At 36.5% G+C, this 18,415-nt stretch overlaps 1 protein-coding gene across 1 annotated transcript in view; it reads right to left on the minus strand.

The window, feature by feature from the left end:
- Positions 1 to 112: 112 nt before the first annotated feature.
- The window catches only part of LOC102225996 (protein Daple), a 58,388-nt gene continuing 40,085 nt past the window's right edge, over positions 113 to 18,415 (minus strand). The window contains exons 23-28 of the mRNA XM_014471572.2: positions 16,066 to 16,252; positions 12,364 to 12,509; positions 7,450 to 7,557; positions 3,534 to 3,688; positions 709 to 1,047; positions 113 to 624 (exon numbers count right to left, since the gene is read on the minus strand). Of these exons, the coding sequence (XP_014327058.1) occupies positions 557 to 624; positions 709 to 1,047; positions 3,534 to 3,688; positions 7,450 to 7,557; positions 12,364 to 12,509; positions 16,066 to 16,252 (1,003 nt within the window). The 3' untranslated portion in view covers positions 113 to 556. The remainder of the gene's footprint in view (positions 625 to 708; positions 1,048 to 3,533; positions 3,689 to 7,449; positions 7,558 to 12,363; positions 12,510 to 16,065; positions 16,253 to 18,415) is intronic.

Below are 18,415 nucleotides of genomic sequence, written 5' to 3' on the forward strand. Positions count from 1 at the left end.
GGAATCCCCAGGCGTTCCCAGGCCAGCAGAGAGACATAGTCCCTCCAGCGTGTCCTGGGTCTTCCCCGGGGCCTCCTCCCGGTGGGACGAGCCCGGAACGCCTCACCAGGGAGGCGTTCCGGGTTGCTTCTGGATGCCTGAATTTTTTTGTAATCTTTTACAGCAGATCATTTTATCTGCTAGTTTTAGCATTTTATCTGCTGTAAAACATACATTCTGCCGCTGCTTCTTTTCTGTTTGCAGGGAGAGTTTTGATGGAGATCTGAAGCGTGGATGTAAAGGAAAGAGCTGTTAAATTTTCATGCAGAGCCAGATGTCTAAGTACGGACATCTGGCTCTGCATGGAGGCTGAGTTCTCTGGCTTTAATTTTAGAGACTAATGAACCAAGGTGTGGGACACTTGTGACGTTTAACTAAGAGATTTAAGGACATGATTTATTTCCAAGTCAGCAACATTTAAAGAATTTATTTATTTTGTATTTAAAAACTCTATAAAGATCATATTTGAGAAAATCTCGTGTGTATTGACAGTTTGGACCCGATATAAAATATATCATCAGTTTACAGCAGATGCATCTGTAGGTTTCTCCTGTGCTGATGTGTCATCACTGGAGTGATGAATGTCTGAAAATAAGAAAAGATCACAAAGCGTGTTTAATTTAATAAATGTTTTCATTTACGCCAACATTTGATGCACATCTTCCTCACCTTTAGCTCCTTCCTCATCAATACTCTCTTGGCTGGTCAGGGAAGCAGCATCCTGAGGCGTCTCTTTCTCTCTCCCCGCCCCCTCCCACAGGACATTGGTGCTATTCTGACTGGAGCGAAGCCGCTGGCGAGGCGGCGCCTTGTTGTCGCCGGGACTAAACGATTGGGAGACCCCAGTGCCCGCTCGGGACAAACCGATCCCCCAGCCATGGCGGGAGCCCAGCTTTCTCCGGGGTCCGTAGCGTGCGACGGTTGGAGTCCCGGGAACCGAGATGTCCGGCTCCGGGTTGGATGAGGTTTTCCTCAAGAGTGACGGAGAAACTGGAGCACTGCGGAGGTCTGAAACGGTATGAAGAGTGGTGGTGGGACTCGATTAAAACTTTTAATCTAGTTAAACGCAGGGTCTGTAATTGATCAAAGACCATTTATCTACAAAATAGGCAACATTTTCAATTAAAATAATTATTCTTGCTGCTAAAGCATTGATTGCTTTGGATGGGAGTAACTTCTCAACAAATGAGTATTTTTCCCTTGGGGAATAATAAAAAAATATTCTATTCTGTTGCTAGTAAAAACGTTTATCATCGTGTAGAGCCTAGTGGGTGGAAGTGGAAAAGAGCCACAACTTTTCCAGCTGAAACTCCAACATCAGTGAGGTTTTCCTGTACGTTTTTCACCAAAGATGGCTTCAGGTTTATTAATTGAACCTGCTCTAAGACCAGCTCTAGTTTAATAATGGTAACACTTTTGTTGGAAACCCAAAATAATGAACTTAAGTCAGCCTTAACTACAGTGTCAACATTTTCTATTGTCTAAGGTTGCAATGCCTAATGATCTGTTCTGATCAATACACTAAACAACTCACTATACTTTTATTCTTTTAAATTAAGAAGTTCTAATATCTGTAGTAGTTTCACTAAAGAGCAAATGCCAACAGTCAAAGAAAGAAACAGACTTCCTGACATTAAGCAGGTGATAAACTCGGTTTGATTGGGAACCAAAATTGAGCATCTTAAACATTTTCAGCTGGTGCGGTTTTCTGTCACATTGCGTTAAGTCAAATGATCCAAGCCCTTTGAAAAACTGTTCTCCTCCTCGCCTGTGACGGCGATGCACCAAGAACTGAAAGGTAATGACACAAAAACCTCTGAAGACACAACACGCAACTTCCCTCTTCATAACATGTGAAAAGAAATGGAGTGGCATCAAATTTTAGTAATTGCAGGATTTCTCTTTTATATTGGTTAAAAACCACAAGCCATTTTTCCCGCTAGTGCTAGCCTTGCATGTTCGTTTTGGTTATATTTACCCAGAATGCCTTATGCTTTTGTTCACTTCCTGCTTTTGGAGCGTTCTACGGCCCATTTGGTATTCACATATGCATTCAAACTGCACCAGAGTTCACTTTAATCAAACCGAGACGTAAGGTTTTAGACGGACCTGAGTTTGCTTTTTTGGTTTGCGTCAGAGTTTTCTAGACAAAGTAGAGACTAAACAGGACTGGTGTGAAGGCACCCATTAATAAGAATCACAGAAAAGGCTCTAGACTTGGCGCATATAACTTTCAAGCTTACAACCCCAGGAAGTCACGCATCAACAGATTTGCATAGTACATCGATGATATGGAATAAATAAAAAACACAAGTTTAACATGGCACCTGATGTTTCTACCTGATGCAAAATCAGGTGCAGGTCTGAACTGAGTCATTAAATTTACACGACTTCCAGTGGACGCTGCAGTGAGGTTCTGCTCTTCGCTGCTTTCAGCTCTAATCTTAATCATTAAGATAAAAACCTCTGATTACAGGAGCTTTTTAGTGGCAAACCCGTTTAGTGAATTGGATTGCTGCAGTTCTCCCCTCAACGTTACCAGCTTTAGCACTGCTGAAATAGCAACATTTAAGACAATAAACTCAAAAAGTGAAACAGCAGCAGCTTTTTTTTCCTCCCCTTCGGCTTACATGCTGAGTGAGAGATATTTTCAATACATTCAGTTCTCACAAGGTACAGGGTTTACTGTCTTTTCATCTTCCACAGCACAGGTTTTAAAATAGTAGTTTCAATACTCATGACACCCTGCTGAAAACGGATGGCCCTGTTTAAAGACAGTTCAGATTATTATTTTAAAAAAGAGAATACATTAAAAGAAAACATAATGCAAAGTAGATGAGTAATGAGCTGAAGAAAGGATGCTTGGATGGAAAAATCTGATCTTGAGATGTGAGGGATATTAAGCAGTTCTTTAATACTTTAGTTTGTCACGTAGAATTTTCTCTTGAAGTGAAACAAAACCAGAAGGAGGGATATTTGTTGGAAATATCCACTAATTAATTATTTTTTTGCTGCATCTTTGACTTAAAGATGATTAAAAACCTAGAACCCCCCCAGTGAGAGCAGTTAGAGTCTTTAGTGCTGAGACAATTAAATACTTTGAGAACACGATTATTTGGTTAAAAACCGAACCTAAGCGTTAAAAATCCAGGTGAAATTTGACGCAGCTGCTTTGAAGACACCTGCAGTGAGATTTCCATGTCAGTGAAGGCGTCAAAAGGGAATAAAGCCTCACATATCAACTCCCTTCAATGTGCAGTTAGCAGGAAAAAAGCCCAGCTTCAGTGTGTCGAGGCTCTTTACAAGGAGAGATCTGAGGAGATGAGAGCGTTATCAGTGCAGACCACACTCAGTAGTCATGAGATGATTTGTATGCGCGCCTGCTCCCTCCCTTCATGCCGTATCTCTGTGAAAACCAGTCAGCTGATGTTTCTGTGTTAGTTAGTCTGAAAAAGGCCGGTTGTGTGCTGATCAGTGTGTGTGTAAGATCTCACCAGGCTTCGGTGTGTGTGGGTCTGGTGTAAACTCGTTGCTGTCGGCCAGGTTTTCTATGCTGCCTGCGGCGGTGAAGAGGGCGCGTCCCTCCCTTCCTCCTCCTCCCCGAGGCTTGATTAGTTTCTTCATCCTGTCTGCGATCCAGTTAGACTTTCTGTGAGGACACAGGAGACGGGGACCTTTCACAAAGAGGGTCAAGCATCTCGGTGCACGCCGACTCACATTATGTACGCGAGCTGGTTTCCCTCAAACTGGTCGGATGCCAAGTGTTAGTAAGAGAAGAGAAGAGCCTCGGTGGACGTTCAGCATCATTAGTGTTCGCATGTTGTTGCTTCCGCCTGATTACGCAACAAGCAGGCTGAATTTCACCAAAACTGATCATGAAAGCAAAAGTATTTATTCAATGCTTTCATGTTTTGTAGCATTTTCTGCTTTTTTAAAAAGTATGACAGCATTAGCGAGTAAGTACATATCTGTCAAGTGGAGGGGAAAATAATTTATTTCTTAGAAATTAAAATCTGAAAAGTGTGAGATTACTTTGTCTTCAGTCCGACTGAGTCAGAAAGTTTCATAAATACCTTTTGCTGCAATAAAAGCTTCCAGTCCTCAGGCTTTATTTAATAAAAAGTATGTTATGTTAATCTAACATACATTAGTTTTATCAGAACAAGAATCCATAAAAAAACCCTATTAGTTTAAATTATGGACTACTTATTCTTAGTTTTATTAAACATGGGAGCCAATATGTAGTTTTATACTTTTACCTTTTTGTCTTTCTTTTGGTTTAGTTGTTTCATTTGCATTTCACCCAAGTTCATGTAAATCACTTTGAGCTACCGTGTTGCTGAAATTGTGCTATATAAATAAAATTACTGATGGTTAATTGTATTTAGTTCTGGACTTTGACTGGGCCATTCTTACACATAAATAAGCTAAAATACTCTTTTGTATCTCTGGCTGTATGTCTGGAGTCTTTGTTCAGCTAGAAAGTGAATTTCTTCTCCATCAACAAATCTTCTGCAGCCTCTAAGAGGTTTCCTTTTTAATGTCCTCATATCATGATGCAGCCACCACCGTGTTTCACCATGGGGAATGTAGTCTTTCGCATGAAAGAGAAACTTTTATTTCAGTTTTATCTGATCAGAGCACCTCCTTCCTCATTTTTTCTGTTTCACTGCATGGCCTGTTATTAAGCAGGACTTCCTACAGCTTTATTCTGGCCACATTAAGTCAGATTGTGGCTAATAATTGTCCTGCCAGAGGATTTTCTCACTGCAGCTCCTCCAGAGTAACCAGGCACCTCTTGAGTAATGATTAGGATGTTTTCACAAGATAATTAGCTGCTTTTGATTTCATTTAAGGGTGCCAAAGTAATTTGGGTTGAATACACTTCAATTTCATTATTATTAAAAAAACAAAGTTTAAATAAATTTTTCTTCTGTCACAATTAAGAATCACTTTGACAACAATTACCTTTGTGATAGTAACATTGTAAGATGTTTAAAAGTTCAGACAAGAAAAATGATCCAAAATAATTAAGATAATTATGAAAAACGTTCCCCTCCCCCCCAAAGTATCTGAGTATATTTGCTGTTTATTTCTTCAAAGCTCTTAAACCTATCAAAGAGGATTTGGCTCCTGCTCTTTTGCCAGTTTTTCTTCCTGTCATGTTTACCATCATGCTCACACTGGAAACCGAAGTTAGACGGAGCAGAAAGCAGCAGGGTGGCGAGTTCTTGTCTTTTAACTCAGAGAAATAATGTTCAAGTGCTTCTTAAAAGGATTTAGACAGAATTAGTGGCTGAGATGACTAAAAGTTACAGATGGCTGACAATTATCCACGACTTCAGCAGTTATTTGGCCTGCGAATTGATGCCAATTTTGCAATTATGTGCTTCTTACGAGTGAGGAAAGGACAGAAATGAATGGATTTTGTCTAATGTCATGCAGAGTTCAGTTTTAAAATATTAAAACCGATCAAACATATAAGAAATGACAGAAAATAATCTTGACCATAAAATGTTTTAGCTCTGCAGCTTGATAAAGTTTTTTTTTTCTTTTTTCAATTCTTAAAATGCAGAAAGAAACTCTTGTTTAGATCTGACAGAACAGGTTGAGGATAAATAATTTGTTTAGATATAATTTGAGTAAAGACAGAAAAGGCATTACAGATAAATATAGATTTCTGTAAGGCACTGATCTTTGATTATGTTAATTCTAGAGCCATATCTGCTTCAACAAACCTGATTTATTGTAATTTTATTTTTAAAACCATCTAATTCAACATGTTGACTCACTGAGGCAGAGCTAAGAAATGCTGTGATAAATACATGCATCACCACATATTTGACCACTGCTCTGCTCCAAGGCCCTTTAAAACGTCCTTGCTTCACTGTTTGAATGTTACCACATTAACCTCGTATCCCAGGCACACAGTGTCCTGAATCTTCAAGATATCCAAGTTTTTCTGACTCTGAAGAGTTCATAGAATCTGAACTTCTGTTGATATATATTGAAGTCTCTTCCATGTGGATTGTCTTATTTTGGCCAATTTAAAAATGCAGTTAACCTTAAATATTGATGAACTTGTTAAAGCTTTAATGTGAACTTTTTCTTTTTATTCAACACAATGATTCCTGTTTTAAAATCTTGAATATGAAACATCATCAGCCTGAAGATATTTTTAATCTACAGCAATATTTTACCACTTTTGGTTCTAACTCCAGGTTTTTAGGAAAGCTCAGAGATCTTGTAGTTACGATGATATTGTCAAACTGACCACTTTCTCTTTCACCAATTTGCATCACTTGCTGTCATTTCTATAGTTTTAATTTTAATGTTTTAATGTTTCTCTCAGGTTTTTCTCACCATAGAAGCTACATCTGATCTGGGTTTTGTTTCACTGAGATACTTTCCTGCATGAGAGCATCAGCTGAGATATTTGTTATTAAAATCTGAAACTTACTGTATTTTTCCATAATAAAATCTATTTTTTAAAATAAATGTGACTAAAACTAACAGTAAACAATTTTTAATTGCCAGAGCAAATTTAATCTCCTGCATGAATAAGATATTGACTATAACTATTTAATTTACTGATATATGTTTATTTAAAGTGAACACAAAACGTCTGCAGCATCAGGGACCATTATTTAGTTTCTTCTTCTGATCTGTCACAGTTCAACTTTATAGAGAAATGGAAACTTCTAGTTTAGTGAAATAACTTTAAAAAATTACTTACTGGTGTTTTTTAGTTCATGGTTGACTTTTTGTTCCTATTCTACTTACTCTAAGCAAAACAAATGTTCCAGTAATGATAAAAATGGTATTTAATAAGTATTGAGTTATGTTTGTGATAACTTGTGTCTCTAGACGGTAAATGATATGGTTTTGATCAAATAAATAATTTTGTTTACAATATATTATATTATTTAATGTATTGACAATGTTGGCAAATGTTTATTATAATAATAAATTTCATACTTTCATACATTTCATACTTTTAATACAGTATGAAATGTACTGTATTAAAAACCCCGTAGTTTTTAAACTACGGGGTTTTTAATACAGTTTTTTTTATTTTTTTAGTTAAGTTTCACATATTACAATTGCATAAAAGTAACTATATGTTTATAAATTATTAAAATATATTTTGCTAATGTTAGATAATAAATAAAACACATTACTGTTAAAATCTGTAATGTTCCTGAAAGTTTAGGGTCATTTAGTGAAACATTAATTTATTCTGTTCCCTGTTTACAGTTTTTGCACCACTGAGTTTTGATCTTAAAGAAAACCCACTAATTACCACTTGGTGTGTGCAAGTTAAAAGTAAAATAGATGAGGGAAGTATTTCTGAGCACGCGGCAGTATTTTATGCAGAATGGTGTAATGTGAGGGTAACTCTGGTTGTACTTGGCCTTGCTGGCTGGAGGTTGCATGCTGGGCTCCAGGACTCGGTACTGATCCATAATCTTCTCCACCAACTTCTGCTTCTCCCGACGGAGCTCACTCAGCTTCTCCCTGAAGGCAAACGCATGAATCATTAGACGAGAAGGAGGGAATAGCTGATGTCTTTCATGCAGACATTACCAGTTTATATCACTTTTATTAAGCTGATTTTTTATATGCTATTTTATCCCACTGTGACCTTACTTTAAAAAAAAAAAGAAACAGAAAAGCTGAGTGCATTGTGATGTTTGAGCTGGAATCTTTTCACAACTTTCACAGAAGATTAAATGAACTGCGGTTTTACATGAGTGGAGATTAAAACTCAGGCTGCTGCTTTAGGAATAATTTAACCCTCCTAAAAATAACAGAAGCAGTATTTTTTGACGTGAACAGCTGCTTCGTGCTTCTAACTCTGGATATTTTGTCCATCCTAACACAGTGGTAGCTTTGAAGCCAGATAAAAGACAAAAGTCTTGTTCTTCCCACACCTACTGGGTTCAGACGGAACAGAGTAAACAGCTGCTAAACAGATTGTCATTATAACTTACATGGAGAAATGTTTTGATCAGTACAAAGAAGAATATGCCATGAAACTGACAACGCTGCAGTAGAATAACTTATGGCATAATTATGTAACAGTAAGCCTAATTGTGATTTATTACTTTATTTGGTAGAACATTTGTAAATATGTCACTAGCGGCACGGCTATAATTATTGTTTTTTTTTGTTTATGAAGTTTTACAAAACAAAACAAAAAAACTATGAAATTATTGTCCTGACAAAAATGTCCTTTGTGTTGAATTTGCAACAAATTATAAAATGTTTTCCTGTGTTTCACCTGGAAAATACCAGTAAGATTACAAATCTGTTTTGCCAAGAAAATCCTGGACAGCAGCAGCAGCACAGAGTTTGATGTTGTAAAAAAAAACAAGACATGGCTCTTAGGTAAGGCATGATAGCTAACTACAGCTCAGATAGATTAAAGTTAAAATAAACTAATTTAATCTAAGAAAAGATAAACAAATAAGCAAGAATAAAGTAATTGAAGATAGGTTAAAATAATATATACTATCTTAACACTAAGACAAGATAAACTAAAATAAACTCAGCAATCTATCATAAAGTAGCACCAAGAATAACATAATCTAAACTAAGACATAATATTGTTACCTAAATTAACCTAAACTAGGGAAAACAAAAGGTAATCAAAAATAAAATGATCTAATAAGATTTGCTTAGCTTTTCTAAAACAAGCTAAGATAAACTAAAATAATAAATTGAATAAATAAACTAAACTATTATAAGCTAAAATAACATGCACTAAAGTAAACTAAGAAAAAATAAGGGAAATTAAAGTGATCTAAAATATATATAATAGTATAAATTTCCAATAATCTTTGGTGAACTAAGGTAAACCAAAATAAGCTAGGCTATAAACCAAGCTTTACTACGCTAAACAAAGACAATCTAAAGTAAACTAATCTAAAGTATGAATGATATGATCATCTAAAATATACAATACTAAGATAATGTAACCTATGGCAAACTTTTAAAAAAAGTCAATAGAGCTAAAGTAAGCTTACTTTACAGCAAAGATGTCTTTATTGATTCACCGTATTGGAAATATATGTGCAACAGCAGCAAAGCATTAAAAAGCCAGATTGATTTAAAAAAATATATAATTTCAGAAAGATTTTCTGCCTTTAATGTGATGTATTATCATCATAATTCCTTTGGATACCTAAATGTGCACACGCTCCTGTAATCATGTGTCCATTCAGAATTAATGAAGGTAGTTTATGCACATATCAGCAAATAAAGATGTATGTGGTGTGGCTATTTTCTAGTTGCACATAATATTTTTGTTTCTGGTTTTGCCCAGAAACAAAAGACGACAAACACCAAGACGATTGTTACAATATCTTGTTGGAAATCTAATCTTTTCAAGGTGAATCACTTTTTTCTTTTCACAGGTGACACGTTTGATGGTTTTGCCATCCTGCTACATGTTCAGGGCTGCAGCAGAGGAGAGGAGAGGAGATGGGGGCTGCAGCCAATTCCAGCTGTCACTGGGCGAGAGGCGAGGTGCAACGTGGAAAGGTCGTTAGTCCTTCACAGAGACGTGCAAGGCTATAAATCATGCACGCTCCCACTCATTTCCAAGGTCAATTTGAAACCACAAACATTCAGACATGAATGTTTTTGCCTACAGGAGGAAAGACAAACTCCCCACAGACGGACCTGAACAGCTAACATTAAAAATTTAAAGCCTTCTTACTGTGAGACAAGTGCAAACACAAGAAAGGAAAATATAACTTAACTTCTAATGACTCTGTGTGCAGCAAATAGTTAGCCGCTATTCCACGACTCGTCTTCCAAATTTCCATTCCGGTATTAGTTTGAATAAGATTATTCATCTTAATGAGCCGTCCAGCAGTTTGCTCAGTTTAGGATGGAGAGCTGTTCACACAGAACAAAGACCTGGGTTTAAACAAAGCCCTCTGTCAATCCTCAGAGCACTTTCTGGTGAAAACCAAATCAAACCATTCAGGTGAAGAAGAAAACTGATTAGAAAAGATCTCAGCTGAAGCTTTAATGAGCAACAGAAACATGGATTTTTTTTTAAAGATGTAGCGCCTTGCAAAGCTAGAACTTTTTCACATTTGTTACATTACAACCAAAAACTTATTTCATTGGTATTTCAAGTGATAAAGCAAAATAAAGTAGCTTATAATTAAAGTGGAGGAAAGATGATACATGATTTAACTTTTTTTTTTAATTAAATAAAAATCTTTAAAGTATGGCATGACTTTTTATTCAGCCCCAACAGGCCGCACTTTGTAGAACCACAGTTTACTACGTTACACCTGTGAATCTGTCCGTAACAGCTTTCCATATCTAGAATAAGGCACATTTCTCGGTGCCTTATTCTTTGAAAGATAACACAAGCTCAGTCAGATTTATACATCCAGACTTTCTTCCATGTATCTTCCATGTCTTCCATGCTTTGACGTAAATTATATGCTGGACGTTTGGGGCTGTTTTCCAGCTGGAAGGTGAAAATCTGTGCTGGATTCGAGTCTTTTACAGCCTCCAACCAGTTTGTTCCAGTATTGCTCCAACTATCTCATTATCATCTCTTAACAACTTCCCCACAGAATGATGCTGCCTCCACCATGTATTATAGGACGCTGTGTTCTATTCAATTTAAATTCAAAAATACTTTATTAATCCCAAAGGGAAATGAAATAAATATTAAATAAATAAAATACAAATAAACACATTTTATTTATATACTAAATGAATAAATTAAAAATAATTATAAAGAATTATAAAGAACAATAAATAAATATACATAATTAGAAATAATAAATACGTTAAATAAATAAAAATTGAAGGCTGGAGTAGTTTTTTGCTGTGGTCAATGTTTTGGACATTGTTCTTATAAACTAAACAATATTCTCTGCCTGAATGCGTCTTCTTTGGCCTCCATGATGCTTTTTGTTCAATAATGTTTTCTAATAAACCTCAGTTGGATTAATGCTTAAATTGAAATAACACACAGGTGGGCTCGATCTACCGGCTGAAGCCAATGGGTTGTACTGGGTTTCGTTTGGGGAAATGCAGGTCACGTCTTTTTTGATCTCACATAAAATCTCAAGAGAATACATGCTGTTTGTGTCTGTAATGTGAAAAAGTTCGAGTCCCACAGGAGTGAATTACAATCATCTCTTCCTCCACTGGTTGCTTCCTGTCCACATCAAATGCTTAATATTGGTATTTGTCACCAGCGTAAACTCCAGAGGAGGCATTTCGTCTGTTTAAACGGAGCTTTCAAGCGACGCACTCAGTAATAAACCGTTCCTTGTTTCTGCAGCACATAACATCTTAGACACTCATTAAACATCATGTGTGTTGCCACCTAATTAAATCCAATATCGATCTTCCTTTTAGCTGTTTCAGTCCCCAGCTGACTATTTGAGAAAATATTTCAGAAGCTAAATACTACTCGGTAACAAGTCACTTTTTATTTCCCCCGGGCTCTTATGTTTCTCTCAGATGTCCCCGGCTGCCGTTCTCCATCAGCTGGATGATCACAGACTTCCTAATTGGTCCCGTTCACCTGACTGCAGCATCTGCCGGCTCCTCGCTCAGCTAAATCTGCTTCCACCTGCATCTGTAGACCGGCTTTACTCCATTAAAACCCTCTAAACCTGCTTTTATATTTTCAGAAACCTGCTTTTCTTACTTGCTTTCAGCTGATGCTGAAAGATAATGATTGTACACGCTATAAATAAATTGATTCGGGCTTGAAAACAAACCTGTAAGTGTGTTAAAAATACCCAATCCAATAGGCCTTGCACCAGTAGATGCAAATGTTTAACAAGCAATGATGAAGCAGCAAAGTTTTAATAGCATTTTTATCTGTGATTTTTTTTTTTTACAGGATAATTCTTAGCAGGGATAATGGATTCTTTCAAGAATAAAAGCAGAAAATTGAGGTTCAAAAAGGTAGAATTCAGAAAAATTAGGTTAATTAGATTGTAAGTGTGAAACCAGCTTTGCATGCAGACTATAAACCTGAATTAATCTGGGAGTCAGTCAAAAGGTCGACCGCTGAGTGCTGCTGGACTGTGAAATCGTTGTTCACAGTCTCAAACCTTTTGCATGCTTGATATGAAATCTGACTGTTCCTATTCACAGACGGCTAAGAGGCTTTTCATTCATTTCCAGCTATTTAAAGGTAGCTGCTGTTGTTTTTTTTTCAAAAACAGGGTTTAAATCCTTTGTCTGAATGATTTTCTTTTATAATCCACCTCTTTTTTTATTATTCCTGCAAAACAAATTTAAAAGCACCTCAGGTTGGTGTGTACTTACTGGTACTCCTGCTGCTGAGAGTAGTGCTGGTCGCGGCGCTCCAGGCTCTGCTCCAGTAAGGCCCGGTTCTCCTTCAGCAGACTCTGGTTTTGTTCGGCTAAGTGTCGGTTCTCCTCCTCCATGTTCCCCTTCAGCTGCGTCAGCAGCTGAACAAACATAAACAACTCAGTGAGATCATTAAGTAACCTCAATGCCGACTCTAAATGTATTTTCATGAAACATATCAATTAGATGATAAGAACTGGATTTTTGAATTAATATCTTATAGATTTAATTTCACTACAAATTTGTTATAAAAGAAAAAACAAACTACTTATTAATTATATACGTATATTATAAGGAAAAATTGGTTCCTATTTTGAAATCTTCAGCCATAAAATGTCATTTCAACTCAAAGACAAAAAATAAAAATCTGACTTAATTAGAAACTTAGTCACAGTTTAGGCTTTCCTGAGAGCTAGAAGACATACTGCAGTACCATAACTGTGATTTAATAATGAAATTGGGATTAAAATTGAGCCATTTCTTCACATTGACAAAACATGGATGGATGATCGAGGCAGCATTGTTTTCTTGTTAGATGAAAGATTTCACAAAGTGGATGGAAGGATGAAAAAGGAGGATATGTCCAACTTCTCCAACTTCACAAAAGACGTCAATCTTTTGAGAAACTTTGCCAATAATTAAAATATTTGTGGTGAACATCTCAGAATCTTACTTCAAACACCTGAAAAACAAGAGAGAAGGCAACTTCTATGTAAATGTTCCAAAATGACTTTTGTAAAGTACAATTTACTTAGATGCTGCTTTGTAGAGACTTTATTTCTACGGTGTCATAAAAAAAGCTAAAAGAAAACAAAACTCTACAAACAGATGACCGCTACTGATTTCCTAATTTTCAAACCCACTTTTAAAGGTCAAAAACCTTGTTTTGGCAGGATGAAGGTAAACATAAAAAGATAATCTCATCTGCTTTAATCTTTGCAAATCTGTTTCCAATTATTATGTCCTGTCAAATGTAGCCCCATCAGAGAGAAATGCTGCAGCAAAGGATTAATTACTGGAGCAATGTGAACTTTGAGACGTGTTTTTCTCTGAATTACTGCATAATGAGAATCTAAACTACCAAACAACTTGGTGTGGAAAAGAGGAAATAACTTCAACACACAATTAGATAATCTGAGGGGAAATAATTTTCATTGCGTAAAGCACACAATGATGTAATTTGGGAGAAAGGATGCAAGAAGGAAAGCCATTATTTATTTATGCTTTGAGTTGCTGATCAGCCATTTAAAGCAAGAGCTTGGCAACATGAGATACTCAAAGATTTTCATCAAATGGTTGAAGAATAGTGTTGATTATGTAAAGATGAAACTGTAGAATGTTAGCTTAGCTTAAAAAGAGCTAGCCTGGTTCTGAGAAGGTTAATAAAATCTAAAGCTCTCTAGCCTAAAATATATTATTAACACTTCCATGCTGTCAATTAAGCAGATTAGACTTTTTGAGTTATCAATTGATAATTGTTGTTGCTTTTGAGCAAAATTGGCCCAGCTACTTTCCAACCCCTGACTAACCTGAGCTAATTTGACTCCTGTATAGGTTATAATATTTGTACCAGATTTTAATTTATTTTCAGGCTCCTAGGTCATAGTTTGTGTTTTTTATTTTATTTTTGCATAATTTTGGCTGTTTTGATGCAAAAGGCGTCACATTAGGCCAGAATGTGGATTTTGCCACGAATTTAAAATGTTGCTTTGCTACAACTAACAAGAGAAAAGTGTCTATTTGGCATTTTTTTCTGTTCTGAATGAAATTCAAACTGGAGTCTGTAACACTTACACAACCATTACATTTTGATTTGTTTCTTTTCATTTCCTGGTTTGAAATCTAATATTTGATCATTTTCCACTATGTGGGAAATCTTCCTTTTTTTCTTTTGAGCAACGCAAAAAAGAGCGACAGTGACATTAATTGTTAAAAACAGGATTTAGGAAGTTAAAAGTTCAGAAAAAAACAAAAATATTTATTATGTATGGTGTCACTGAAGTTAACAATAGCATTCACAAAAAATATGACCCCGTATGAAGGGACCCCAAGTGTTTTCCAATAAATAGTGAGGTTCACTCAGCTTTTTATTGCTCAGTTGTAACAATTTATTATCAAATATATTCCAGCTGAGTATATCGTCCTTCACAGTAGTCACAGTTTTTTTTTACTGTATTTAAATCCCCGTTTTGTCTAAACAATATAAATAGACGCATCACAACCTGGAAGTCATAAGATATTTTTTTAAGGGGACTCGAATATTACCAAAAGTTAGGATGCTGACTTGGGAAGTTGGAGGGTTGTTATCAACAGCAATATCCAATATGTCTGCAATATTGACTTGTTTATTTCCACTGCTGTCAGTGTGTGTCCCATTAAACAGACAGGACAGTATTTTACCCCCTCTGTTGCTTTAAGTGCTGCTACGTTTGAATGCATGAAATGCTGAGAAATACATTGTTATTGTTGATGGTAGTTCGCTTGTTGATTCGCTTGTTGACAATGTTGCCAACTTCTCTGCAAGAGAAAGTAATTATTGGCTGTCAGAAAAGTCATCACCACTTAATTAGCACATTTTTGGCATGAACATTTCATTGGATGTTGTAGATGAGAAAAGTAAGATAGGAGAGAAAAGGTGAGTAAAACAACTCCTTGAACAGGTTTAGAACTACAAATCAATTTTCTTTTGTTGGTTTGCTGGCAGAGCTACTAGAGGTGTTGTTGTTTTATTTGAAGGTTTTTTTCAGTTCAGCTTGAATTTTGAGCTTATGGTTGCAACAGCAAGGCTGCCAGCATCTGGAAACAGATGAGAGAAGATCCTCAGTCTGCCTGCAACCAGGAAGGACAGCTGCACAAGATCTGGGCTGTCGGAGTGTTTTGAGACAAAGTTTTTTGAAAAAGGTAAGGATGATTTCAGGTAAGAGTCTCTGGAACAGTCAGATGAAAAAGTTGAGCTCAGGTTCTGCATGTCTGTGTAAATCCCAAATATAAAAATGGTGGAAGTGCAGCTCAGCTTATAATTTATTCCAAAAACAACCCTGTGTGATAGTCACCTATGTGATATCTCTTTTTTTTTTATCCCAGAAGCCTTTTAGCCATACTATAATGGTGCCAGGTGGTTCAGAAATGGTTCCATGAGCAGCTGGATCAAGCAGCAGAATACAACATCTGCTAGCTGACTTCTAAAACCTTTTGTAGAAAGTCAATTTCCATCTGCTTCATCACTCAGACATGTTTAAAACGCTGTACTTGTTTGTATTTTAGTGGTTTGGATGGTAAAAGATGCCTGTGCTCCTTCAGAACTACTTGGTATTCAGTCTCTGTTTGGACAGATTCATCATTTTTGGCTGATATGTCAAGCTGAAAATGCCTTTTATATCACAGTTGTGAGATTAGACAGCCACTGCTCCCTACTGATGGTATTACTGCTGTTCCTCCCTGTCACATCTATAGAAAATGCTCACTAAAACCTGCTAGGAACTCCTATTAAACCCCTCCAAATTGCCCATCATTCTTTTAGATAAATTTGTTTGTACCATAAGTGTATAATACATCTGTGTGTCTATGAAATCGAAAATCCTGTTTAAAACCACTAGTGAAGTACAAAACTCCTGTGTTTCTCTGCAGGAGGTGGCTGGGTTTAGCGTGTGCTGTTACCTGGTACTGACTGGTGAGCCGAGCGCTGCTGAGGTCCAGACTCTGATTGGTTTCCCTCAGGGCGCTGAGCTCCCCCTCCAGTCGAGTCTTCTCCAGCTGGGAGGCGCTCAGCTCCGCCTTTAGCACAGAGCCCTGAGCCAGCAACTCCGCCTGCGAGGCCAACCAGTCCTTCTGCTGGGCCTGCAGCCTGCAACGCCAACATGCACCGTCACTGTTGTGTCCTGTGAAGGGCTCTGAGTCACAGTTTGCCGAGCGCTCTCTAACAGAAGCTCGGAAATTATCATCATTATACAACACTCTGGCTACTGGCAGAGCTAGAAAGCAGCTAAGCCTGGCAAAATCCTGGAGAAAATCTTCAAAGATCGTACTTATTAACTTTTCAGTGGAACAGACTTGATTCTCTTTGCTTGTTTCATATTACAACGTTTCTTCTTGTGAGGATTAGAAATAAACAAGATACTTTTTGTTCCAGATGATTCAGTGATGGTGTGGAGCTGCTTTCATTAATCTGCTGCTGGAAACCTGCAACGTGTGCAAGGTTGGATGGATTCAATCAAGTATCAGGAAATCCTAGGAGGAAATGTCAGGCTGTCTGTGAAGAAGCCGAAACTTGGGTTTAATTAGAATTTTGAACAGGACAATGATTCAAAGCAAATTTAAAATTGTGTAAATTGGTTTCTGCAATCACCTGAAATATTGAATTTTGTGAGGAAACCTAATTTGCAGCTTTCTGTCGCATTGCTTCCTCTACTTAAATAATATGCTTGGCAACCATTTCTCTGTGCTGTGACAGCAGGTGGAACTAAGATTTTATTATACTTTCTGCTGTTGCCCAAAATCATCTTATAATCATACACCTTTTCAATAATAAATAAAGAAACCTCAGACATTTAAGTTATTACCAGGAAATTATTCTGGTAAAGGAAACCATTTGATATTTATGATCTCTAAGAACTCTGGTTGAAGAAAAATCACTCTCGTGTCCTTCCCTTTTCAATGATAATCAAAGTTAAATTTGCACATATTAAAAATAACAACATAACTGGATTATCAAAGCTTTGAGAGGGAACTGCAGAGCTAATACTGCTGTTACAGACAAATGGTATGATCGTCTTTGTTATCAGGGTTCAGCCACGGCAGATGTGATTTGGTGTAGCAGTGCTCTGAAGGGTAATCTTTAATAATTTAAAATGTTTTGTCTGGCTTTAAGGCTTCCAAAGGTATAATTTTTCTTGACTGCTTGCAAAATACTGAAACTTGGGCTCTTTACTTTCAAGGCTGAACCCGACCACGTTCATCCACTCCACCTCTAAGAGTCTCTGAACTGACTGAACTGAATGAGAGAACTAAAATAAGACAACGTGGCATAAATAGGCCTCTGCACAAAATAATGATCCATTAGTGAGAAAAAAAAAATAGGTCAACAAGGAACTGCAACAATCCAACTTTATGTCACAAGCTTAGCTGATTTTAAATTGAAATTGATCCCAAAGAGAAATTAAATGTTGTTGTAGGTTAATTCATATTGTTCAGAGTTATTGTTGATGGTGAAAGATCTCTTGTAGCAGTCTGTTTTACAGCGAATCGGAAGAAGCCTCTGACTGAAGATACTCTGTTTTCTCAAGACAGTCTCATGTCTTAGATGAGCATAATTAATATAAACAGAGAAACTAAGGAGTAGTTTGTAAACTCTTTTCTTTTATTTCCCATAAAGTGAATTGATTTCGTTTCCTTTTAAACAAGTTAGAATGGGGTAATTTTTCATACAAAATTATTCTCAGAGATAAGGTTTCAAGGTCTAAGTTTTCCCTATTTTTAAGATTCGTTCAGAAAAAGTTTTTTTTTTTGCAAATAAGCTGTTACTGACCACAAGAGTCCAGTTGTACTAGTGTATATCTTTAACCCTGAGTTAGACCGAGAAGCAGAAGTGGAGCCTCCTGCACAACCATCAAGAAACTAAAAAGTTATTTCTTAATGTTAAGACAACTGGGCTTGTCACAATAATCAATAAATCAATTTAATCGCACGATAAATTTAAACAAACTCAATTATTTCCATTGGCATAATTTATCATTTATCTCTTTTTTTCCCTCTATCTACCAAAAACTGGATGATAAAAGTCTATAGTTTAGTGTTTTGGTCTCAACTAGCCCTTTTTTTGAAGGACAGTTTTGTTTACAAAGATGTCAAAATGTATTTTATTTGTTGTTTTGTTTATTTACTTTGGATGTTTAAAATGTCTTCCAGTTCCAGTGTTAAATGCTTGTCAGAATTTAAAGTTTACTGATCTTTTTGCATTATTATTTTGCCATTATCATTATATTACTTAAAAATGGTCTCAAAACAACAA

The sequence above is a fragment of the Xiphophorus maculatus genome, chromosome 23, assembly GCF_002775205.1.
Source record: "Xiphophorus maculatus strain JP 163 A chromosome 23, X_maculatus-5.0-male, whole genome shotgun sequence".
NCBI lineage: Eukaryota > Metazoa > Chordata > Actinopteri > Cyprinodontiformes > Poeciliidae > Xiphophorus > Xiphophorus maculatus.